Source organism: Pholcus phalangioides, unplaced genomic scaffold (genome assembly GCF_987345545.1).
Source record: "Pholcus phalangioides strain wild (caught in Gottingen) unplaced genomic scaffold, Ppha-v1.0 ptg000039l_1, whole genome shotgun sequence".
NCBI lineage: Eukaryota > Metazoa > Arthropoda > Arachnida > Araneae > Pholcidae > Pholcus > Pholcus phalangioides.
In genome coordinates, this window is record NW_028301625.1 from 25,950,222 (window position 1) to 25,973,816 (window position 23,595).

Genomic DNA, 23,595 nt, shown 5'->3' on the forward strand with positions numbered 1-23,595 from the left:
AATTGAAAAGTGTGTCTCTGGTGTATTGGTTAGCGCAATTGCCCGGTATGCAAGGGGATCTGGGTGCGATTCCCGGAGGAGACAAATCATGTTCTTTCCAAATATCAGTTTCAGCATAACATCCAGAAAATTCAATTTCTCTCTACCGTGTACAGTTTTACACGGTAATGTGTTTTATATTCAATAATATTTTTCTATAAAATCACCTTCATAAAGGGAAGAGTAAGATTAAAATCTTGTTGGAAAAAAAAATTATTAGTTCTGAAAAATAAACTCAAATTCTGATTTTTAAAAAGAGCAAATAATTAAAATCCTTGTTTAGTGACTTGTGAATGGAAAATTTATTATCACAAAAAGTACATGAAATTTAAACATGACTAAAAACCAAATTGCATTGAAAATGGACAATCACTATATATAATGACTACATTTTTTAAAATACAAAATAACAGTTTTTAATGATGTCCAATCACAGAACACATAAAAAAAAATGATATGTGAAAGACACAAAAACCCTTATTCTCGATTCCACTCAATAGAATCACATAAAACCACACAAAAATTTTGATCTAACTTATCACAATATTACAAATTTTAGCTTGTTGAATTTGCAAAATCCATAAAAAATAATGAATTCCAGTAATACTTAAATGTTATTTCACATATAACCGTAGAACTTCCCACATCAACCCCCCTCCCCTTTAATGGCCAATATCTTGAATCTTCAGGATTAAGTCTTCAATAGATTTGACTAGCGTTAATGGACACTCCGTCAGCAGACAAAACAGAATACACGTTTATTAATGAGAGGTTTCACAGTATAAGTTTTGAATTTTTATACATTTTCCAGGTGAAATTGAAACTAAAGCATCAGAAACTACATAGCTAAGGTTAGTAGGGCTCTTTCCTTCCATAGTGATAGATAATTAAAGGAAGGTGGCACAAGCAGCCACAACAAGTTCAGGCAGTGCAAGTAAATGCAGCAGGAAACTGATTTTTATGTTTCAGACTACTGTTTGAATGAAATGCATTGAGATATTAATCATTATAAGTCTATCAGATCATACACATTAAGCAGGCTCCATTAGATCAAATGCCAGTATATGCAATCTGCAATTTAAGAAATGTGAAATATGGAAAATATGATTGGATGAATCATTTAACAATTCTCTCAGTGGCATATTTACAGGGAGGGGGGCTTAGCGGGCTATAGCCCAGGGTGACGAGTTCAGAGGAGCTGCAAATTTCAGGAATGAGTGCCCAAGAAAGTTAGTAGAATGGGAGAAGGGTGGTAAAATTTTTATGAATCTCAATAAATCCACCTATGTCCATACAGAGGGACTAGGTTAATGAGTGACCAAAAGAGTGGCCTAGAGAGTTTGCAAGTACAGGAGTGAGCAAAAAAAGTGATTGAGTGATTTAGAATGTGAGTAAGCATGTGAATGACCAAAAAGAGTGACATACAGAGCAAGGGATCAGGTCAGTGAGTGACATAGAGCATGTGAAGGACCAAAAGAATGATTTAGAGCGCAGGTGTTCAACCCTTTTCCAGTGGCAAGAACTGCCAATACCCATCATCAAAAGAAGAGCACCCTTACAGTAAGTTTGACACATCATTGTGGATGCATGAAATTAGGATGATTTCCATCCTTGAATGCTGTTTGCACAAGGTGTTTAACTGGAAAGTTGATCAAGTGCTCGTGAGCATAAAATTGGACACGGGAATTCAGCATCTGGGTGCTTTAGAGAGCACCATAGAACTAACTCACGAGCAATGGGTTGAAGATGCATGACAGTGCATATGTAAATGATCAAGAGAGTGACCTATAAAGCAAGGAATCATGTCAGAGAGTGACCAAAAGACTGACTTAAAGCGTGTGAAGGTATGAGGGTGACCAAAACAGTGTGCAAGCATGGGAGTGACCAAAAGAGTGACTTAGAGACACGGGTGTACTTGCAGGAGTAGGGGGAGGCCAAGCAGGTTTCAGCACGGGGAGGGGGGCAAATTCAAGGAAAAAATAGTCAAGAAAATTAGACTGGAATGGGAGAAAGGCGGCAAAACCATAAATGCGCCCCTGAACTCTCTTCAACTGAAGTTGATAATTTTATCATCATTCATCCAATACATTTGATAGCCATTTCAAAAACAATTTTTGTATTGTTAATAAGTCTAATATTTAGAGAATACATATCCCAAGTAAGGTAGAAACAGAATTCCATAATTTTACATGAATTGGTCAGCTAAACAAATAGCTTAAACCAGGGATGTTATACTTTGTTTCATTTCATTACTTTGTCCATAAAGTAAAAACAAATACATGCTTTAAACTTGACTTCTACAAACACAAGTTAGAAAGTGTGCAGTAAATAACTTTGCTACCGCCATAAACAGCAGTTGAACAATCAAGATACATATTATTAAACCACCCCCCTCCATTGTCACTATTAAAACTGCAGAATGCAATAACATCCTGATAATTCCAGTAAACATGCATAACAGTATTATAAGCTCACCTTTTTCATACTGATCATAATTCACAGTAAAAAAATATATTTATTCAAGATAAAAACAACATCTCTTTATCCTCTAGCATTGTGGAATCAATAACCGCTGCTCGTTGTTTACAGGATTCGTTGTATCTGAAACAGACAATCCTGCAGAGTCAAACGAAGACTGGTTTGCATTAGTAGTTCCCACAGGTTCAATACTTTCAGCATTGCTTTGTGGGGTATTTTTGTTGAAACCATTCTCTGGGGCTTCCTCTTTCTAAAAAAGAGAAATTGAATAATATAAAATGAGAATAACTTTTTTACCTTCCAGTGAGTGAATAAAACCCACTGTTTACACAGAAGAAAATATTCACTAAAACTTTTGCCATTTAAATTGGGGTTAAATTTGATTAAAATGTTTTGATTATATCAGATCAGAAGCATCATTATACACATTAGAACTATTCCCCATACATAAAGACATCTAGGTTTGCGGTTCAAAAAAAGACAAAAATTGTCTTGTTTGCAACATTTGTTTTCTATTGTAACTATGTTCATGTTTTGCATATTACATAAAATGTTTACAATCTCTAACAAGTAAGCACAAACTCAATGTAAAAAAAAGGGGCAAAAAAACTTATTTATGAGAAAGAGCATAATTTTTTTTTGACAAATTTAAAAAAATAAATATATTTGACAGTCTTTTTTTAATATATTTAAAAAATGCATTTAATTCATTTAACACATTTAAATTGTTACATTTTATATAAAAAGGTTTATTTTAAAATAAACTTCAATCATAAACAAAATTTGTCAGATTCAAAGAACTTTTGTTACAGAAAGCACAATGGATATAAATTATGATACCTTAACACCATTCCATATGAATAACAATTCTTTTCGTTTCCATGCTAAAACAATAGGTGGTATTATTGTGGCTGGGGCTAAATACAGAAGAGCTGGTTGTGCTGTTTCCATCAATAAAAGCCCAACAAATGTTACTATCATTCCAAGTCCATATGCTAATTGAATTTTAGTAAAATTATAATATGAAATTGAAAATCAGAAATGTGCATAAATGCACTAAAATCTCAAGTACTTAAAGTAGGTATTATGTTTACATCTCCATAAAATTAAAGTATCAATCATCCTTCATTTAACCACAAAGATTCTATATAGCTGTCAGTAATTATGACAAGCAAAAACCAAAAAAAGTTATTTAAAATACTTACAAAAATATATTGAATTTATAAATCATGATTACAAAGCAGAATATATTTTCAAAAAATTTTAGAACATGTAAAAATATTTCCATGATTGATAACCGGTTCATGATATTTTTATTTATTATTCTTTTGACAGTGTACATACTGAAAGTTAATTTGCAGAAGATGGCACTGAATATTCAATCATGTGGCTCCTCTTTTTAGATTATCAACTGATCTCAACTTTCATTATTAAATATCTATTGCTTCAACTTTCAAAATGGTTTTGTATAAAATTTATATAGACAAAAAATGAATAAAATTTTTTTCTTCAGCTTTCATAGAGAATAATGAGATAAGACTTACAGATGACCACGGTGAGAAAGTATATGTGTTTACTGCAAGCAATCAAGTCAAAGCCGTGGCAATACGATATCAACAGACCTATATTTAAAAAAATAATTAACAGATGTTTTTAGACCACATGCAGAATTAAAAAAACTGTTACTGAAATCACGAAACAAGCTAAGACTTAACATAAAACAATGCAGGCAACAACTTTTAGAGTGTGCATAATGTTGAATAGAAAGAAAATTCAAAGCTATATGGCTTTGAATAGGGTGAGGTTAATGGATGGTACATATTATAAGTATATTGGATTATGGAACTCTGTTCGGGAATTTCAACATTGTTACATAAGCTGTGTTTGACTGTCAATTATGCCCTAGGAAAATGAAAGCTTGTAGGCACAACAATTTTGTTTAATCAGAATCTGTTCAACCCCATTCTCACGGCGCTGAGCTTTGCTAACTAATTTGAAACCATAATTCTACTTTATAATATTTTTTAAATAAAACTTTCAAAAGATTATTTTTATTGAATATTAATTTGATGGCAATTAATTAGCATACACTATTTAGAGTATTTAATTATTCACCTGAAATTTTCTGGAAGGCATTCGCCTTCCCATTCTCCTGAGGAAATACACAGAGTGCTTCCAAGATCTGCCTCTAGAGTGGCTCTTTGTTTTACTTTACATGATGCCAAAAAAGTAAAGTGTTCTGATAATGGTGAGTCTAAAATTAGAGGGCTTAATCAGCAAATCAAATGTATTTACTATTCAGAGTGTCACCATTCGGCTACATTTTAGGTGTTATTTTACACATAAATCATGCATATTTATAATTCCTTCCTTTTGTCTGCATTTTCTAGTTTGTTGGACTATTTTGTATTCCTGGAAAAAAAATTAAGTTCAAATAAAACAAGACCTAACATTGCCTTCCTTATAGAGCAGTCACTACTATAGTCTTATGTTGAAATCATGAGGGGAGGCCTAGGTTTAACTATCCTTCACAGTGATGATCGGCTGAAGTTAGCTTTCTGTGATTTTCTTTAAGGCAGGAGTGTGAGCTAGTCTCTCCATTTAAAAATGTCCCTTGTAGACAGCAAGCAGCCCAGCACAACAATACCAAAAAACTCAAAACTAAAAATTTTATTGTGTATCTCTAGCTATAATCAAATTATTCAACTTCTTGAATGCTCTGAGAGAGAAACAATATCTTGAGAACATAATTTTTATCTCTAATACAGCAAAGGCTATGCATAAGGACAGATGATGGGAAAGCTAATTTGCTCTTTTAAGAAGAGATCAAATAATTGAGTTGTAAAATGTCACAATAATATATACAGCTAATATATTTCCCATTTGAAACTCACCATTTAACCTTTTAATAGAGCAAAGAATTCCATCACTATTCTTGTCTTATTTTATTTATGGGTTATACATTTTTTATTCAAAGGAAAAATAATTTAAAACAGGGGTGAATAACCTCTTTGGTCTGTGGGCCAAATATACGAGATTGTTACTGCTTGCTGGCTACAAATTTGTATGTTTATCATGCTGTGCAGCTATAACACCTTTTCAGAACACCTTTTGCAAACTGGATGGAAACACTTCATGTGCACCAGAGGTTGTGCATCTCTCATTTAAAACAAAGGGAATATTTATTTCAAAGGAATCATTACCTCAAGGTAAGTTGTGGTACATAATTTTCCAAGAAGCATGGCAGTTGGGCCTTTCGTGTCCATTTCCAAACTAAAATGCAAACTTAATCATATTCTAAATATTCACTGTCTTTTTTCTTGATTAACCATGCTAGACATCAATAACCATGGGCATCTGAATTTTGATACTTCCGGTATTATCTACAAGCCAACATATATCTCTAGCAGACTTCGCCATCTACATAAGATAAACCCTATCTCTGTTTCCACCAACTGCTTTAAATTTATTTCGATATTTTCGAAAAATGTAAAACATTACTTCCGTCACCACCAATTGCATTCTCATGTATAGGCCTCGGCCAACATTATTTGCACAAATAAATAAAAAGTAACATCGTTTTTTTAATTTTTTTATAAATACATATTTTCCTTTGCTTCCAGTTGATGGGAACAGTTTAAAAAAAGTTTAAAAAGGAACAGAGTTAAAAAAACATGATGGGCAGGGCATCAAGGCTCCAAAAATTTTACAAAATATCATTGAATGTGACAAAAGTCAATGTTCTTGACCAAACATGGAGGCAAAAAATAATTGTTTTTTATAAAAGTAATCTTGGTTACTGGAAAATTATTGAAAGTTCACATGATGTAATAATGTCTCTGTTACAGAGATGAGCAAAATTTGCTAAAATGTCCCAAATCATGTGTGTCATATCCAAATTCATATCTATGCCACCCCTCCCCCAGTATAGGCACACACACTGCCCTTTATCATATTAACCCTTTAATCTAAAATTGACGAAATGTCTAATTTTAGAATCTTCTTATTTTAGCTTTGACAAGCCCAGATATTTTGTAAAGGATTTCTCAATGAAACAGTTTTTCCGTACACCGCTCAGTTTACACCTGCCGGAAATTGGAAGGAAGCTTACTACATTAAAAAAGATATTCCATTTTGAAGAGAGTTTAGTGATTTCTGCTATGCCGCTTAAAGGGTTAATTAAAAATGAGTTGTGCTGCTTGTAAAGATAAATATGCCCCATGTTTTCCAGTTCTAGGAAACTGGGAACTCTGTACTGTTTTTTCTTTGTTAAGAAAACAGTGAGATTGAAGTTCAAATTTTTGTATTCACCTTCTTCACAAGTTTAGCCTTATTGTGCTTTCATTAGTTTCCCAGCCTAAAAAAAGCAGTGGTGTAAATGATCTCTTTCCTTCAATCGAATAGCTAATATGTACAGCAATAAGCTATTTCAACGATTTTCCAGAAACTGAATTTAAGGCGGCATAAAAGCAGTGGAGTATCACAATGGAAAAAGGTTTATTGAAATTCAGAAACAATATATTGAAGGAAACAAAATTTTAAAATTATAGTTTTCTTTTTTATTGTTAGATTGTGAACCTTCCTAATGGCTCAGGTATGAAAATGATTAAAATAATGATAATTTAAGTACAGTACTCTCTCGCTAATTTGGCACATATCAGACCAGGGTGTGAAGGATTACTGGAAGTTAGTTGAAAAAGCACATTTAAATAATATTAACTTCGCACAGAAATTCAGTGAAATATTTTCCTCTTCTACACTCAAAGAAATTCTACCTAAAAACGCCAGTAGTAGGTTTTTGTGCGGATTTACTGGATTAGCCCACAGCCCGATTATCAAGAGTCTACTCTAATTAAATATGAAACATGAAAGTTTCATTTTCTTTCAAGTAAACAATGACACTCATGGGTGAATAATTATGATGAAATTACTGTTAGAATATTATATACCACATATGTTTGATTAGATTTAGCTGTTGTTGTTGTTGGACTTAAATTGTATTTAAACATTAATTTTTGTCTTAATTTTTTAAAAAATGTAGTTTATGTGGTATAGCAACCATAATATTATGCATAGGAAACATTTTGACCAACAAACATTAATGTCTCTTATATGACAAGGGAATAGCCACAGGCATATTTGCAGGGGCAGGCTATAGCCCAGAGCTGAAAGTTTGAAGGGGCACCAATATCAAGTAATTTGTAGTCAAAACATCAAATTAGAACAGGAGAACATGCTGCAAAATTTGAATAACCTGCAAGCAGTGCAGTCATAAATCCACCTGAGAAAAGTAATTTGAAATATAATTTTATTTATAAATGTGATTTCAAAATTTATGGAATCTGCAAAAAATTTTTCTTAAAAATCTAAACTTACCAGGAACCAGAATATCACCAAACCCAAGCACTGAAAAGTGAGTGTAACACACGGTGAGTGCATCCCAAGTAAAATGAGGAACTCTTAACACCATGGGCAGCTGTATCACATTAAAGAAAATTAAAATGAACCAAAATACATATATACAAAAATATATAGTTTAGAACAAGCAGATCAAGGAAAAATTTCATGTTCCCCATGATGAAGTTACCAGACAAAAGATGTGTGACATAACTTAATTAACAGAAACCAAAAAACTTGAAAAGAAATGATAAAAGTTAAAGCTGGACTTAGGCAGGTGCGAAGGGTGTGACCACATTGGGTCACTAAATTTTAGGGGTACAAAATGAGATAAAACTTTGATTACAGTTTGAATTTAACGTTCTTAAATCAAATAACTTAAAATTTTGTCTAAGACCTTTAAAGTTCAAAGATCAAGCCCTCTAGCTTAGGGTTTTCACAGAACACCCCCCCCCCCCCAGCTAAGAGAAAGATGCAGGTGGATCTAGTGCCTCGGATGCTGGACCAGAGGGGATGCTAAATTCTTTTAAAATTATTCAAAATTACACAAAGAAGGCATAATGCATACTTGACCAGCTGAAAGAGTATCTGGCACATATTTTCCAACTAGGGTATGGAATTTCGGAAGTTACCATGGATTTCTACCATAAAATATGGAACTGCAGAGAATCATGAAAAATTACAGAAATCTGGTTTTTTTCAGAAGCTTCTTTTTGTTCACTGGGATTTCTTCTTTGAATTCCATTATCTTATCGAGTACACATGCAAAGACTGCATTTCCAAAGAATAAATATCAAATTAATAACAAAACAATCGACATAGAAAGGTGGGGTTTACACTAAAATAACTTATGACCTAGAGTTCTTTTTTGATTAAAAAAAAAAAAGTTAAAATTTAACTCACAGATGGCCCTGTAAAACAAAAACAAAAAAACTCAACACATACAGTTGCGCTCTAATTTAATGAACTCTGATTCAACATATTTTTTCTGAAATTCTGGCAAAAATAGAGGTCAAATGTTCTTTTAACGAATAAAAAACCTCGATATAACAAATATTTTTTGAACTATCCATAATTTCTTATTTCTCGTTACCCAAAACCCCAATCCGAAGATTTGACTTCCCAGGAATTAACCTTCAGGTCTTTTTTAGGGAAAAACAAAAAAGGGAGAACAGGAATCTGTTCTTTTTTGAGTAAAGGAGACAATAAAGCTATTCAGAATGTGTGTGAGAAGGTTCCAGCAATCGATATATCACTAACACCTTACAATATTGTGCTATCCAGATGTTTAGATTTTCAGTAAAAAAAATACAGTTACTTCAACTTTGTGCTCTGTCTTGACAAATAAGGGATGATGGGCCATCTGAAAAGAAAACGCTTTTCAATTAGCAAAAAAAAAAAAAGACAATTTTGACAGAATTTGTTGGACGTATCAAACAAACTTCTACCAAACAATTTTTTCTTGCATCCTGACTTTATTCTCAAGTTTTTTGTTTTTTTCCAATTGTTATCAGAAATAAGTTGCACCCCTACAGTAAGTAGCTTTTAATATTTGCTTTTTCAAGTGTGTTTATGTTCCCGATCTATTTGACCCAGATTTAATGATTTCCTTGATTTAATGAATGAAATTGTTGATCACTTCTGATTTGTTAAATTGGGTTAGACTATATATAAATAAAATTGATTTTTTTGTGTGTTTTGGAATGTCTACTTTGGTTACCACACAATGGTTTGTCACATTTTTAATGCTACCAGTATGGGAAGAAAACCTGGGTAGTACCCAGGTGTTACTGCTAGTTTGATATAGATAGAATGACAGATTTACAATTTTTTTCTGAAGTTGAAGAAAATTTATTTGAATTTAAAAAAAAGTTGGGGGAATTTAGTGGGGGGGGGGGGACTGTCCCAAAATTGGGGTATTATTTTATACCATCTACAAATTTCTGCATAATAACAGCTCACATATTATATGGAACAGTGTTTCACACTTTAGGGACTTCATATGATTTTTTTTAAATATTTCAGCAGATACATGATCACTGCACCTCGGCAGATCCTGCCTAGGCATTGCTCAGCAACCCCATTTAAACTTAGTTGTGAAAGATATACTAAAATTGCTCCTTGGAATGAAAATAAAAAGTTGAATTTTAAATTGTTACTAATTTTTAGGCCAAGATTTCTGGTACGCTATGATACATTGATGTTCTAGTATAGAGAATTAAGAAAAAAACAAATTTGATCCCTGAACCCATTGGAGAGCCATCATTCTGCTTATGCAAGGGTCAATATTAATGCTTGTCCAATCTTGTTCATGCAAAACAATAAGTACCAAAGAAATTATTTAATTGAGCTCAATTACTCCCATCTCTTATATTTCTTGGAGAGATCAATACGATTGCAGAGTTTGCCAAGAGATCTTCGAAAAGCTACATCCGACTACAACACTGAACTAAGTGGAAATTGCATTTCTCTTTTTACTGACAGTGAAGGCCTCAGAAATAATGCAGAATGTATTTTCAGTATACTACGTTGTGTTAAAATGTATCGTTGAAGTAGAAATCGTACGAAGAAAAAAAATTTGTAAACACAGGATCAAAAATGAGACATTAGCGTAAGAAACATGACATAAGCTGAAGAGCCAAAAAAACTGGTACAGGCATGCGTATGCAAATAAAGATATATGAAACCAATCAGAGTACTGCGCTGCGGTCGGCAACGCCTATATAACACAACAAGTGTCTGGCATAGTTGTTAGATCGGTTACTGCTGCTACAATGGCAGGTTATCGAGATTTAAGTGAGTTTGAATGTGGTGTTATAGTCGGTGCACGAGAGATGGGACATAGCATCTCCGAGGTAGCGGTGAAATTTGGATTTTCACGTATGACCATTTCACGAGTGTACCGTGAATATCGGGAATCCGGTAAAAAATTAAATCTATGACATCGCTGCGGCCGGAAAAATATCATGCAAGAACGGGACCAACGACGACTGACAAGAATCATTAAACATGACAGACGTGCAACCCTTCCGCAAATTGCTGCAGATTTCAATGTTGGGCCATCAACAAGTGTCAGCGTGCAAACCATTCAACAAAACATCATCGATATGGGCTTTCGGAGCCGAAGACCCACTCGTGTACCCTTGATGACTGCACAACACAAAGCTTTACGCCTCGCCCCGACAACACAGACATTGGACTGTTGAGGACTGGAAACACGTTGCCTGGTCTGACAAGTCTTGGTTCCAATTGCTTCGAGCTGATGGACGTGTACGGGTATGGAGACAACCTCATGAATCCATGGACCCTACATGTCAACAGGGGACTGTTCAAGCTGGTGGAGGCTCTGTGATGGTATGGGGCGTGTGCAGTTGGCGTGATATGGGACCCCTGATACGTCTAGATACGACTCTGACAGGTACGTAAGCATCCTGTCTGATCACCTGCACCCATTCATGTCCATTGTGCATTCCGACAGACTTGGAAAATTTCAGCAGGACAATGTGACACCCCACACGTCCAGAATTGCTACAAAGTGGCTCCAGGAACACTCTTCTGACTTTAGACACTTCCGCTGGCCACCTAAATCCCCAGACATGAACATTATTGAACATATGTGGGATGCCTTGCAACGTGCTGTTCAGAAGAGATCTCCACCCCCTCTTACTCCTATGGATTTATGGACAGCCCTGCAGGATTCATGGTGTCAATTACCTCCAGCACTACTTCAGATATTAGTCCAGTCCATGCCACGTCGTGTTGCGGCACTTCTGCAGGCTCGCGGGGGCCCTACACGATATTAGGCAGGTTACCAGTTTTTTTGGCTCTTCAGTGTATTAATGATGATATAAATTCCTTATAAGTATGACAAAATATAGATCTACACACTCTGAGCAACACTCAACATTTTTGATTTCCGGAGCCCATCTTCATTTGCCTTAAATCTTATATTACAGAGTCTTTATATTTCTTTACGGTATAAGGTGAAAAAGTATGAGTTCTTTAACCCTCTAAGAGGCATTAACGAAATATCTTGCTTCCTTCAAAGCCTCTTATTTCAGCATTGACAAGCCCAGGTATTTTAAGTTGATTTCTCAATGAAACACTTTTCCCTATACCCCTTATTTTGCCCCTGCTAAAAACCAGAAAAAAGCCTATTTTATTTGAAAAGATAGGAAACTTTTTGAAATTTGACCCTCCAGTTAATGGGTTGGGTCTCACAGATCTATACCACAAATTATATATTATACATAAAATATTCATATACTTTTGTTTTGATACATTTATCACTTTAGCTACAATATGAACATAAAATGAATAGAATTAACCATTGTTGTACTATTTTATAGTAAAATTCAAATGAACAGTTCTGGAACACTCATAACATCATTCTAAAGCAGAAACTCAATGACAATAAAATAAATTTATTTTGATGTATGAGAGATAAAACTCGTAATACACAGTCAAATCCTGTTTAAATGAATACCGTTGTAGCGAAAAAAATCTTGTTTCAATTAACATTTTTCTGATCCCCAGATAAGTTTACATGGGAATGAAATGAATATAATGAAATAAATGAAAAAATCTGAAATTCCTTCATAATGAAATTTCATTATAATCAAGTGATTTCTTGGGTCTCTTGGAGTTCGTTATAACTGGATTCCACTGTATGAAAATATGAACATTCATATCTCATTTTTACAGTCATTTTAATTAGTCCCTTATTAAACTGAAGAAAAAAATGTTGCCTTACTGCACGGGTTAGGCCTCAAAGACCCAGATACAGATAAATCAACAGTTCTGAAAAAAAAAAAGAATAGCCACAATGCCCAAAGTTGGTACATTAGATAAACAAGTTTGAATAGAAAATTAACGAGACCCTCAAAAACATTTTTCCTGCCACCAGCTGTAAATGAAATACGTATGCACAGACCCAACTCGTACACTCGAGGGAAAATTAACACATAAAGACAATACAGTTAACACAGATACAAATACATATTATATAGAGGGTTTAGTGATTTCTACAATGCCACAGAAAGGGTTTAAATATTACTCACTTTTTCTTCTGATTTTCTACCTGTAGCAACTTCCTCCATTACACTTTCACCCTTCTAAAAGAACATGATAATATTATACATACAATTTACTGCCAGAAAATAAATACAAAGACAGATTGTAATGTTAAAGCAATCACATGTTCACTGATGTAAGACATTTCTTTCATTTCGCTTATGTTTAGCTATTGTGTGTTAACCCCTTCCCTTTTTACTAATGTTTTGTTGAGTTTTTAATAAATTTTTTGTTGGAATTTTTATCTGTACTTTTCTCCATGTTTTTAACAGCCATGTTTTTTCTGTACAGCCCCTGCTCAAAAAGTTTAAAGATAAAAAATTAAGTTACACTTGGTGTGATTTGGCAATACCAATACCGGTTTTGTTTGGTATAGATGTAAAATATATATATACCCACTTCAGGAGAGAAGTGATTTATTTGTCTAGTTCCTTTATACACAGACATCTGCAGGACCAGCAGCACGTTGTGAGAACAGTTTTGTGGCCCCCTTCAATATTATGAAAGAGATGTGATGGGGGTTAGACAAAGAGATTGAATTTTGAGGATATATAAAGCCAAAATTACTTAATTTCACAGGTTCAGATCCGTCAAAAAAAGACATTCCAGAGGATAAGGTCTTAATGTATAGGCATACTCCGTTGTACAGGAGAATATGGAGTCTCTTGTTAACGAAACGTGCAAAACAAAATAATGCCTAATACATGAAATAGGATTTTGAATTCGGGTGACTGTCACTTTTAAGTGTGATAGTATGGCAGGTAAAGAGAATTAGTCACCTTTCTCGAGGGCTTATGGTGCTATTGAGACCATAGTCCCCGCATGGTGAAGGCTGATATAGCCCCCCGCTCTGAGAGCTTTATAGGTATCGATCTTATATTTTCCCAATACAGTCAGCCCCCCGTATTCGTGGGGGTTACATTCCGGGAGTGACCGCGAATACGGAAATCCGTGAATAACAGAAACCATAGGTTTTTTTATTGTATATATCGTTTATTGAACATCATGAGAAAGAGCAGGGTGACGCAGAGGTAGAAGGGAAAGTAAAAGAGGGTGCAGCGATTGTTGGTGATGTTTTCTGAAAGAATTTTATGATTTTTATGTTTGCCGTGTCTTCTTCTTCATATCATCAAGTATGTTGGAGTATGTCGACAAGGCTTCCTCTACTAATTTTTCTACATGTGAAGAACGTAAAATAGAGGGATCTATGTTATGAAAATAGTCTATTGCTGATTTGAGATTGCGATTCCCTTCCGCTATGTTACTTGTGATGAACTTCTACTTCTTTATTTCGATCTTCATCTGGTGCTGCTTCAGTTTCAGGACCAGTCAACTGCATTAACTCCTCCTTGGTCAACCCAATATCAAAGAACTTTGAGAATAGCATGTATTCACTATCAAGGTACTGTACCTCCTGACTTCTCGAACGAAAAACCGTTTAAACCAATCCAGAAAAAGGGTTTTTATAGTCCATTGTTTGTCCAAAATACTGGGAGCTTTGGCTTATCCTTCCCTTCTTATTCAAGGATGTGGGGGGGGGGCATATGGATTTAATACCATATGTGTGACTGTTAATATTAAAAAAAAAAAAAAAGACACATTTTTCATCAACAGATGAATGGCTTTGATCTGTTTTTTAAAGCAGATATAATGAAATATTATGCCTAATCAATGTAATAAATTCAGTTTTATGGCCTGAGTATTTTGTGACCTGGTGCGATTGCACCCACTCAAGTATGGACCTAGACATTTGTTTAATAGACATTTTTCAACAGTACATCAGCTGCATCTAAACTCCAAATTAGAAACGTGATCAATATTTATCTACGGTAAATGGCAAGCACACAATAGCGTGTCCAACAACCGTGAATTATAGAAATTGCCATCATGCCAGACATTTTCTATGGAAGAGAGTATTTCTTCTATTTTGATTTTGACCAATACCTCATTCAAATCAAGAGATGGAATCATTCTGTTACATATTATAAACACTAAAAAACAACACACAGCTTGAAAAACAAAGGCTTGTTGGAAAATTTAATATAAGACATGTGGCCACATGCACTGTACAGCCCTGACTTACCCAGTGTGACTTTTACTTGACTGATAAAATGAAACAAAATCTTGGAGGACAACAATTTATGGTAAAATGAAAACTGTCGTTTTGAACTGGTTATAGACAGTAAGCTGATGAACCCTTTTTTTACAAAGATTTCAAAAAAAAAATTAATTTTACATTGTGATAAACGCTTGAATTTATTAAGAAATTATGTAGAAAAATGAATGAAGGTTGTTTTTAAAATAAATGTGTATAATGTGTGCATGTCTTTTTATTTTGAATATTTAGACTTATATAAGTGCAAACTTGCTTTTTGATTCACCTACATCAAAAATGAGGGTTGTCCACAAAGAAAAGAACAGGAGATTGCGCACCACACCCGGTGCCGATCCTCCAACCACAGTGAGAGCACGAGTGCCAGTTAGCACCTTCCCTCGCTTCAGTGTGAGCAGAGTTTTGTTGCTGATTTATCGTGCGTTTTTGCTCTGCAACCTTTCGAAATGGCTGCACCCATCAAAAATCCCACCAAATGTAAAGTGCGCAGTGTCATTTGTTTTCTGAATGCACAAAATGTTCGGCCTATCGAAATTTATAGGCAAATAAAGCATGTTTATGGTGATAGTGCAATGAACAAGGCTTCAGTGAGGAAATGGTGCATAATGTTTAATGAAGGAAGAACCCGTGTGCATGACGACGATCAGAGTGGGAGGACATCACTCGTTACGGATGAGTTGAAAGCAAAAGTTGGAGACAAAATTCAGGAAAACTGGCATTTCACTTTAAGAAATTAAATGCACCTTTCCCACAAATTTCACGATCGCTCCTACATGAAATAGTGACAGAGCACTTCGGTTACAAAAAAATGTGTGCTCTGTGGGTGCCTAAGAATTTGATGTCCATAAGATGAAATGGATGGGAGCAGCCCTTGAATTTTTGACCCAATATCACAATGATGGCGATGAATTTCTCGATCATATTGTAACAGGAGCTGAAACTTGGGTTTCTTACAGGACTCTGGAAAACAAGCATCAGTCTATGGAGTGGCATCACACAAACTCACCCTCAAAACCCAGAAAAGAAAAACCAAATTGCAACAACAGAAAATTGATGGCAAAGTTTTTGGGATCGAAAGGGTTTGATCCACGTGGAGCTTATGCCAAGAAGTCACAATAAACTCAGAGACCTATTGTGAAACTCTTCCATGACTTAGACCAGAGTTTTCCAACCGGTGTTCCGCGGAACCCTAGGGTTCTGTGAGAGCTTTTTTGGGGTTCTGCAGAATAAAAAGAGACGGAACCCCAAAAATCCCGGAACTCTGGTAGCTTCAAAAATTTTCTTGTTACTGTTTCACCAAAGTAATTTTTTTTATATTTCTGTTGAGAACGGGTACTCTAAAATAATTCAGAGAAAATATTGGGGTAATCGACCAGTAGGAGGCAAACAATATTCGTGCTGGCTCCTTTCTTCCTATTCTCGTTAATAACCGAATATTGTGAAAAAATAGTTCTGCCCCGGAAAATATGGTCACACTATGTTAACTCATAAATATAGGCCTATATACAGGGTGATTATAAAAAAACAATCCTGACATATGGGCCCCTAACTATCATACCATTCACAGAAACTGAATGAAATTTTGGCATAAGGTATTTTGATGTATGCGCTCAAGAATGATATGGAAAACAACAGTGTCACTCTAACAGTTACGGTTACAGTGAGAAAATTTCGAAAATATCAAATGGCAACACCAAGTTTTTTGTATTGGAATGTGATCTCCATTGTGAAAAACCCTAAATAGCGTTTGAACGGCAACTGTAGCATGAAAATCACCGGCAGTAGATAGGCTAAAAGTGAGGACAACCAATAAGGACAGAGAAGCAGCATAAAATAAAGCATTTTATTGTGTTTCACAAATTTTCCACATGACCTTGTGGAGGACTAATCAGGCTGGGATCTCAGCCAAAGAAACGGTGTGACGAATGAAACGAACATTAATGCTCTGGTGCACGGCAAAGTCCTTTTTACTTTTTCCTTGCCTAGCTCCGGGGATTTCCGTGCTACAGGTGCCGTTCGAATGCTATTTAGGGTTTTTCACAATGGAGATCACATTCCAATACAAAAAACTTGATGTTGCCATTTGATATTTTCGAAATTTTCTCACTGTAACCGTAACTGTTAGAGTGACACTGTTGTTTTCCATATCATTCTTGAGCGCATACCTCAAAATACCTTATGCCAAAATTTCATTCAGTTTCTGTGAATGGTATGATAGTTAGGGGCCCATATGTCGGGATAGTTTTTTTATAATCACCCCGTATATATTTTACAATTTTATCTACTGCAAGTGAGGATTCTTGTTTCGAAGAGCAAATGCGGACTTTTAAGACACCCTGTATGTTGAAGAAATATTTAAAATTTGTTAAGGGTTCCATGGAATAGCCTCGTTACCATCAAAGGTTCTGCGTGAGCTTTCACATAGGAAAACCCTGACTTAGACGCACCATCCAAAATAAGAGATGCGGAATGTTGCGGAATCAAAAAAATGGTTTTGATTCACGACAATGAGCGCCCTCATGCATCAGCACGAACACAGCGAGAACTTCAATGTCTTGAGTGGGAAATTTTTGGACATCCTTACAGCCGTGACTTGGCATCAAGTGATTTTCACTTATTCCCTAAACAAAGAATGTTTGGGTGGAAAAAAGTTCGCAAACGATGAAGACCTCAAACAAGAAGTGACATCCTTGCTCAAATCTTCGGCGGTAGAAGAGTATAACATCTGAATTAAAAAACTGATTCCACGTTACAATAAGTGCATTGACAGCTATGGCGACTACATAGAAAAATAGATTAAGGTAGTGTGACTTTGTAAATAAAGTTTTGTGTTGACATTCTTTCATTTTTATTTAGCTATGCCAAAACGTTCTTTACTTTCTGGACAACCTCCTTATCATTTACTAGCATATTAGATGCACCTACATACTCGTACAAGAGCAAACACTCCGATTTTTTAAAACTCAATCAAATTCTTAGTATTACCCTATCTTAGATGTAAACTTGAATTGGGTTCAGGGGTTTGACCCCCCATCCCCCTTATATTTGCTACACAATTCTCATTATAACTACTGGAAATTGTGTCAGAGCCCTCCCAATATCTTCAATAACTTTGTCTATGTAATTCATATACTACAATAAAACTTCGGATTGCAAGTGTTTTACAGCATGAACAAAAAAACTTTACACAAATTTCAACGTGATTAACGAGTAATGTCTTGTAAGACAAGCAAACATTTTAAAATTTTCAACAGATTTTGACTTAATGAACTTTGATTTGTTGTAATTTTAGTAGTATGCAGGGCCACAACTAGATGTTTGATCAGCTGGGACAAGCAAACATTTTTGCACCCCCTTGTCATGATGGAGAGGTTAGAGGTTTGTATTGTCTACAGAACGACACATGATCACAATTAAGCAACAGTTCTCTTTCTAGCGTTGCGATCAAAGCCATCCATCTTAATGAGTTCACGAGCTAGACCCAAATATTTCCATGGCTTTCTATTGTATCTTCTTTATTATTTTAATGAAAGACCGAATTAAAAAATATACATTATATATGTATGAGCGTATTAAAGAAAACACTAAATAAATTAGGGACTGTCATCTGACTTAGGCCTATTTGTTAAGAAACCACTGACTATGGGAGTGGTATTCAAAGCACAAGTTCACAAAAGACTGTTTCACCCTCACGTGTTAATGCAATCAAGGATTTCAAAGCAAAATAATGCAGTGAGGATTTGGAATTCCCTTCTGTTTTGTATCATTTCAAAAATATGATATAAAATAAATAAAATACAATAGTATAAAACAAATCAACCTGCACTTTATCATCGAAAATAATTGTGGCTGGTGTGAAGGAGACAGTTGTGGAATGAATCATTTCAGTTTGTATTATTTCTTATGGGAAAGTTTGCATCATTATCTGAGTCTGATTATGGTTGTAAACTTAAGTTCCACTGCACTTTCAAGGGAGAAAAAGCGTGCCTTATAGCACAGGGAAAAAACAATGTTTAATAAGCAATACTAAATCAGAGTACAATAACTATGCTAAATAAGTGCATTCATAGAAAAAGAAATTTAGTTAGCATAAAAAAATTAATTTAAATTTTCAGAAGGACTATGAAGTTCATAACTTAAAAAGTTAATTTTAGGCTTTTACTGCAACTATGAAAAAAAAGCGTGCACACGCACACACTGATTTTTCCTATAACTTTATTTAAAAAAAGGTTACAGATTATCATAGGCGTACACAGGATTTAGGGGAGGGGTTAAAAATTTTTCTTCTAGGAGGAGTATACTTTTTCCTGCAAAATAACACTATAATCTCGGCTGGGGGGGGGGTGCTATAACCACCCCCCTTTGCAAATGCCAATGCAGATTATATGGACAAAAAGTTTTCTATCTCAGTTTTTAGTTTCATACATGATTTTAACCATGAGCCCTGGCTATCTTGTATTATAAGAGTCAAATGCTCTTACTATTATATGTATATGTATGAGCTATAAAATTTTAGCCTTCAATAAAATTATATAAGTGAGGAAAAAATATTACTTACAGCAGTCAAGAAAGGAGTGATAAAGACAAAGAATATATCATAGAAGAACAAGAGAACCAAAAGAAATGTGCAAATCTGAAAAAATAAAACCATTAAAGATATCAGAAATAAAATGTATAAAAATATAGATTTTTAAGAAAAGTAGGTGAAAATGAATTATTTGGAATCGCATAGAGTCGAATCCCATTATAACAAACTCCAAGAGACCAGAGGAATCACTTCGTTATAACGAAATTTCGTTATGAAGGAATTCTGGTTTTTTGGAAAAAACACACACATAAGCAGGGCTACATTGAATGAATTTAAGTCATGGCAATCTTTTGGCACTGTGTACTGTATTTGTCTCAAAAGAAAAACTATATTTCTTCTACACAGAATACTGTGTATTGTATCAGGCTAATTGGTTTTTATATGAGTATTAGTATTGTGTGAATATGAAACAAATTAAACACATTTTTATTGTTTTAAATGAGGAAATTTGCTTCGAGATAGTTTTTTTATGATATTTGTAGCTATACTATTACATAGCATTCTTACACTATAATATGAAGTAAATTTTAGGAATGAATTAAACTCTCAACTTTCGAGGTACCATTATATATAATAATAATAACACAATAATATTGTAATAAGATACTTAAAGGGAAAAAAAGCACAAATAATTTCAGAAAACTGTTTTGATTAAAAGCATTGACTCACTTTAAAATTTGGTAGTCGAATTGTCCGCAGCATATTAATGCAAAATAACACTCCTAATATATCTTGAAGAATCCATGAATACCTGAAATGAGTCATATACTCATAAAAATAATCAAATACAAATCATTAAGATAAAATTTGTTAAAATTATTTTTTCAAGTTAAAATGTTTAAGAATATCTGTTTAACACTTTATAGGCCTAATTGATGAAACCTGAATCACTCAAAGTGCTTAACCCTTTAACCGCACAAATGATTGGATATTCCTCCCCCCCTTCTCTAAACAAGAGAAAAAATTTCCATTTTTTTCCCAGCAAGTTTAGAATTCATCTGTTTTATTTTTGTGGAAGATAGACACTCAAATTTAGTCGTTGTGTAGATCCAACAAATAACAAATCCAAAAAGGAGGGGGGAATATGGCACAAACAAACCTGTGAGAAAATAGGAAAATGATAAAAGAAAAAACTAAAACACATATTCATGCCCCATATACAGGTCATTTTAAGAATTTCATTTCAAGAAAGCAATGATATTGCTGTAATTTAAATTCTTCTTCCCCCCCCCCACCCCTTGTTTTCCAGAAGCATTGCCATACATAATTTTTTCCACAAGCATACAATAATTCTTTGAAAAAAATCAAAATAATCTTTGCTAGATCATAAAATCCATGTAGATGCAAAATCCATGACAATTCACAAATGCTAAATTACTCAAACTCACTCATTTGCTTGTTTTGTCCTACTATGGCCATTTTATGTATTTATATGGGCTAATTATTAAGAGACCTTAATTTAATCATATGCATTCTCAGCAGATGCAATTTCAAGACCAAACTTTATGAAAAAAACTGGTTTTCATGGACACCAATTTTTATCAAAGTGATTATAAAAAACATGAATTAGACACATGCCAAAATAAAAAAAATGAAATTTGATATAAGAATTAGATTACCTTTCATTCCTAGTTACAACCCAAGTTATAGGAAGAGAGACTGATATAGCAAATAACAGAATATGCCTATAATCAATCAATCTGAGTTTTCCTCCACAATGACACTGGAATAAGCTGAAAGTATTTTGCACATAAATTAAACAATGCTCTAGCTATCAATGATGCACAATTTTAGCCATTTCTCTGTTAAAGGGCAGGACTATGTAAGAGAAAACTGTATTATATAAATAAAACATGATATACATAAATAATATGATGATAAAACAGGGTGTTCAGTTGAAGTGGTGACGAACTATATCAATATACTAGGAAAACAACGTCGTTCAACCCAAAATAAAAAGAGAACAGCAGCTAGATGCATTTTGGAAGTGTATGAAGTTCCTTCTTCAGTATCCAAGAAAAACTGAAAGATAGAGAAAAGGCAAATACTCCATATAGCAGGAGTAACTCGTTCAAGACAAAAAGTTGAAATGAAATGACCAGCAACATGAGAAAAGAAGGAGCCAATCACAGACAAGAACATGATAGTGATGCTGATGGGAAAAAAATTATTGTAGAAACTATTGATAGATTTTTGAGAAAGGTAGTGTGCTAGTTAGGTCATTGACCAGTTGGTTTGAGTTTTTGTAGATGTGTAATAATTCTTAGAAGTCCAAGTCAAATGGTGAGGGGTATTTTTGAATAATTTTTTCTGATCAAAAGTCGAATTTATGGTCAAAGGACCAGCAATGTTGGGCTATGGATGTGTGGTTAGAGTTTTGGTTGGTTAAACATATCTTCTATGCTCATTTAATTGGTATTAAAGGACATGTTTAGTTTGACATATATAATAATCCACACTGGCATGAAATGCTGTAGATGCCCCAGTACTTTTTATACTCACAGAGAGGTTGGTACGCTAACCCCTTGGTATGGGATTCCCTGCAGTAGCAATCTTTCTCTATAGTCATGTCACCGTTTCAGTTGTACCCTTGCATCAGCAAAGTTTCTAACAAAGATGAACCCGGTATCAAACTTGCAACACCTATAAACATCTTTTGATACTTTAGTTGAGTATCTTGACCTATGCTACTGCACCCACAGAACATTGTAACATAAATTATAGACCAAGCACAAATGTTTGGAAAAAGTAGCTGAATTTATAAGTTATTGTTAAAAAGTATTATTTTTCCCTTTTTGTTCAACCAATCATCAGCGGCTGATCAATTTCTTATTGTTGCCACTCAAATTGATATAGCTTGGGTTATTATTTTCTATGTTGATTCAATATGCAAATTTCTGTAAAATGTATGTTCTATGACATTTTTGTCGTCTTGAGAAGAATGGTACCTGTACTCTTTCTGTACCAAGATTTAAACAGGTTATTATTGTAGAAATACCATTCAAGTTGGTAGCAACATCACATTTCATTTAGTTTTAACATACTGATTGACACGTATTCAATGCTTTGTTGATGTATTCTCATTCATAGTACCTAAATCTCATTTGGGCGTTGGCCTGAAAAGTACCCTATATACAAATACAACGCCACAACAGGCAAATTGCCCAACGAGGTGGCTGACTTAAGAACATCATGGATCCCCGAGCCCCTACCTACTACTGCTACACCACACATGCACCCCTCCCCCCCCGCGGAACCCCCCAACAAATCGGTACATGCGGGAATGTGCGTGTACGTGTAGTGCAACCTGACGTAAAGTTTGTTTCTGTGTAATGCTTGTTATGTGTAGTGCTGCCATCTGCCCCCAGTTTTACTAACTATGAGTGAAGTGTTATGGTTGAATGATTTACCGTTGTAGGACTGTTGCTCTCTGTGGCGAGACTTTTTAACGGGGAGATCGGCTCGCATTTGCGCCTTGAAGTTGGGAACCACAGAAAACCAACTTCAGCCGACCACCACTGTGGGGTTCGAACCCGGATCCTCGCATCACGAGTCCGGCACTATAACCACTCGACCACCACAGCGGTATATAATGAATTATTTAACGTAATATGATCCGTAATAATTAATAATATGATAACGTAATAATTATGCGCATATAATGAATTAATTAACGTAATTTATTGTCAATGTCTTGGCTGGCCTAGATTTTTATGTAAAATTGAGTCTAACATTCTCTATGAATAGATTCTTTGAAGGTTTTACTGAAACCCTAGTCTTTGATGAACTCTTGCAAAAAATTACATCCTGCTATACAAGGGTTCATTTCTGAAGAACCGGATTAGACTGGTGGCTATGATCCGGTTCATTCCTGAAGAACCGGATTAGACTGGTGGCCATGATCCGG

At 34.6% G+C, this 23,595-nt stretch overlaps 1 protein-coding gene across 3 annotated transcripts in view; it reads right to left on the bottom strand.

Moving 5' to 3' along the window:
- Positions 1 to 320: 320 nt before the first annotated feature.
- Positions 321 to 23,595, bottom strand: part of LOC149065764 (signal peptide peptidase-like 2A) — a 60,758-nt gene continuing 37,483 nt past the window's right edge. The window contains exons 8-16 of one of the 3 annotated variants that reach the window (XM_089254029.1): positions 21,308 to 21,421; positions 20,358 to 20,439; positions 19,659 to 19,733; positions 12,975 to 13,028; positions 9,233 to 9,277; positions 7,894 to 7,993; positions 4,062 to 4,139; positions 3,358 to 3,512; positions 321 to 2,767 (exon numbers count right to left, since the gene is read on the bottom strand). In XM_089254029.1, coding sequence (XP_089110155.1) covers positions 2,588 to 2,767; positions 3,358 to 3,512; positions 4,062 to 4,139; positions 7,894 to 7,993; positions 9,233 to 9,277; positions 12,975 to 13,028; positions 19,659 to 19,733; positions 20,358 to 20,439; positions 21,308 to 21,421 — 883 coding nt within the window. In that variant the 3' untranslated portion in view covers positions 321 to 2,587. The remainder of the gene's footprint in view (positions 2,768 to 3,357; positions 3,513 to 4,061; positions 4,140 to 7,893; positions 7,994 to 9,232; positions 9,278 to 12,974; positions 13,029 to 19,658; positions 19,734 to 20,357; positions 20,440 to 21,307; positions 21,422 to 23,595) is intronic. The other 2 variants (XM_089254028.1, XM_089254027.1) reach the window with 2 other exon arrangements.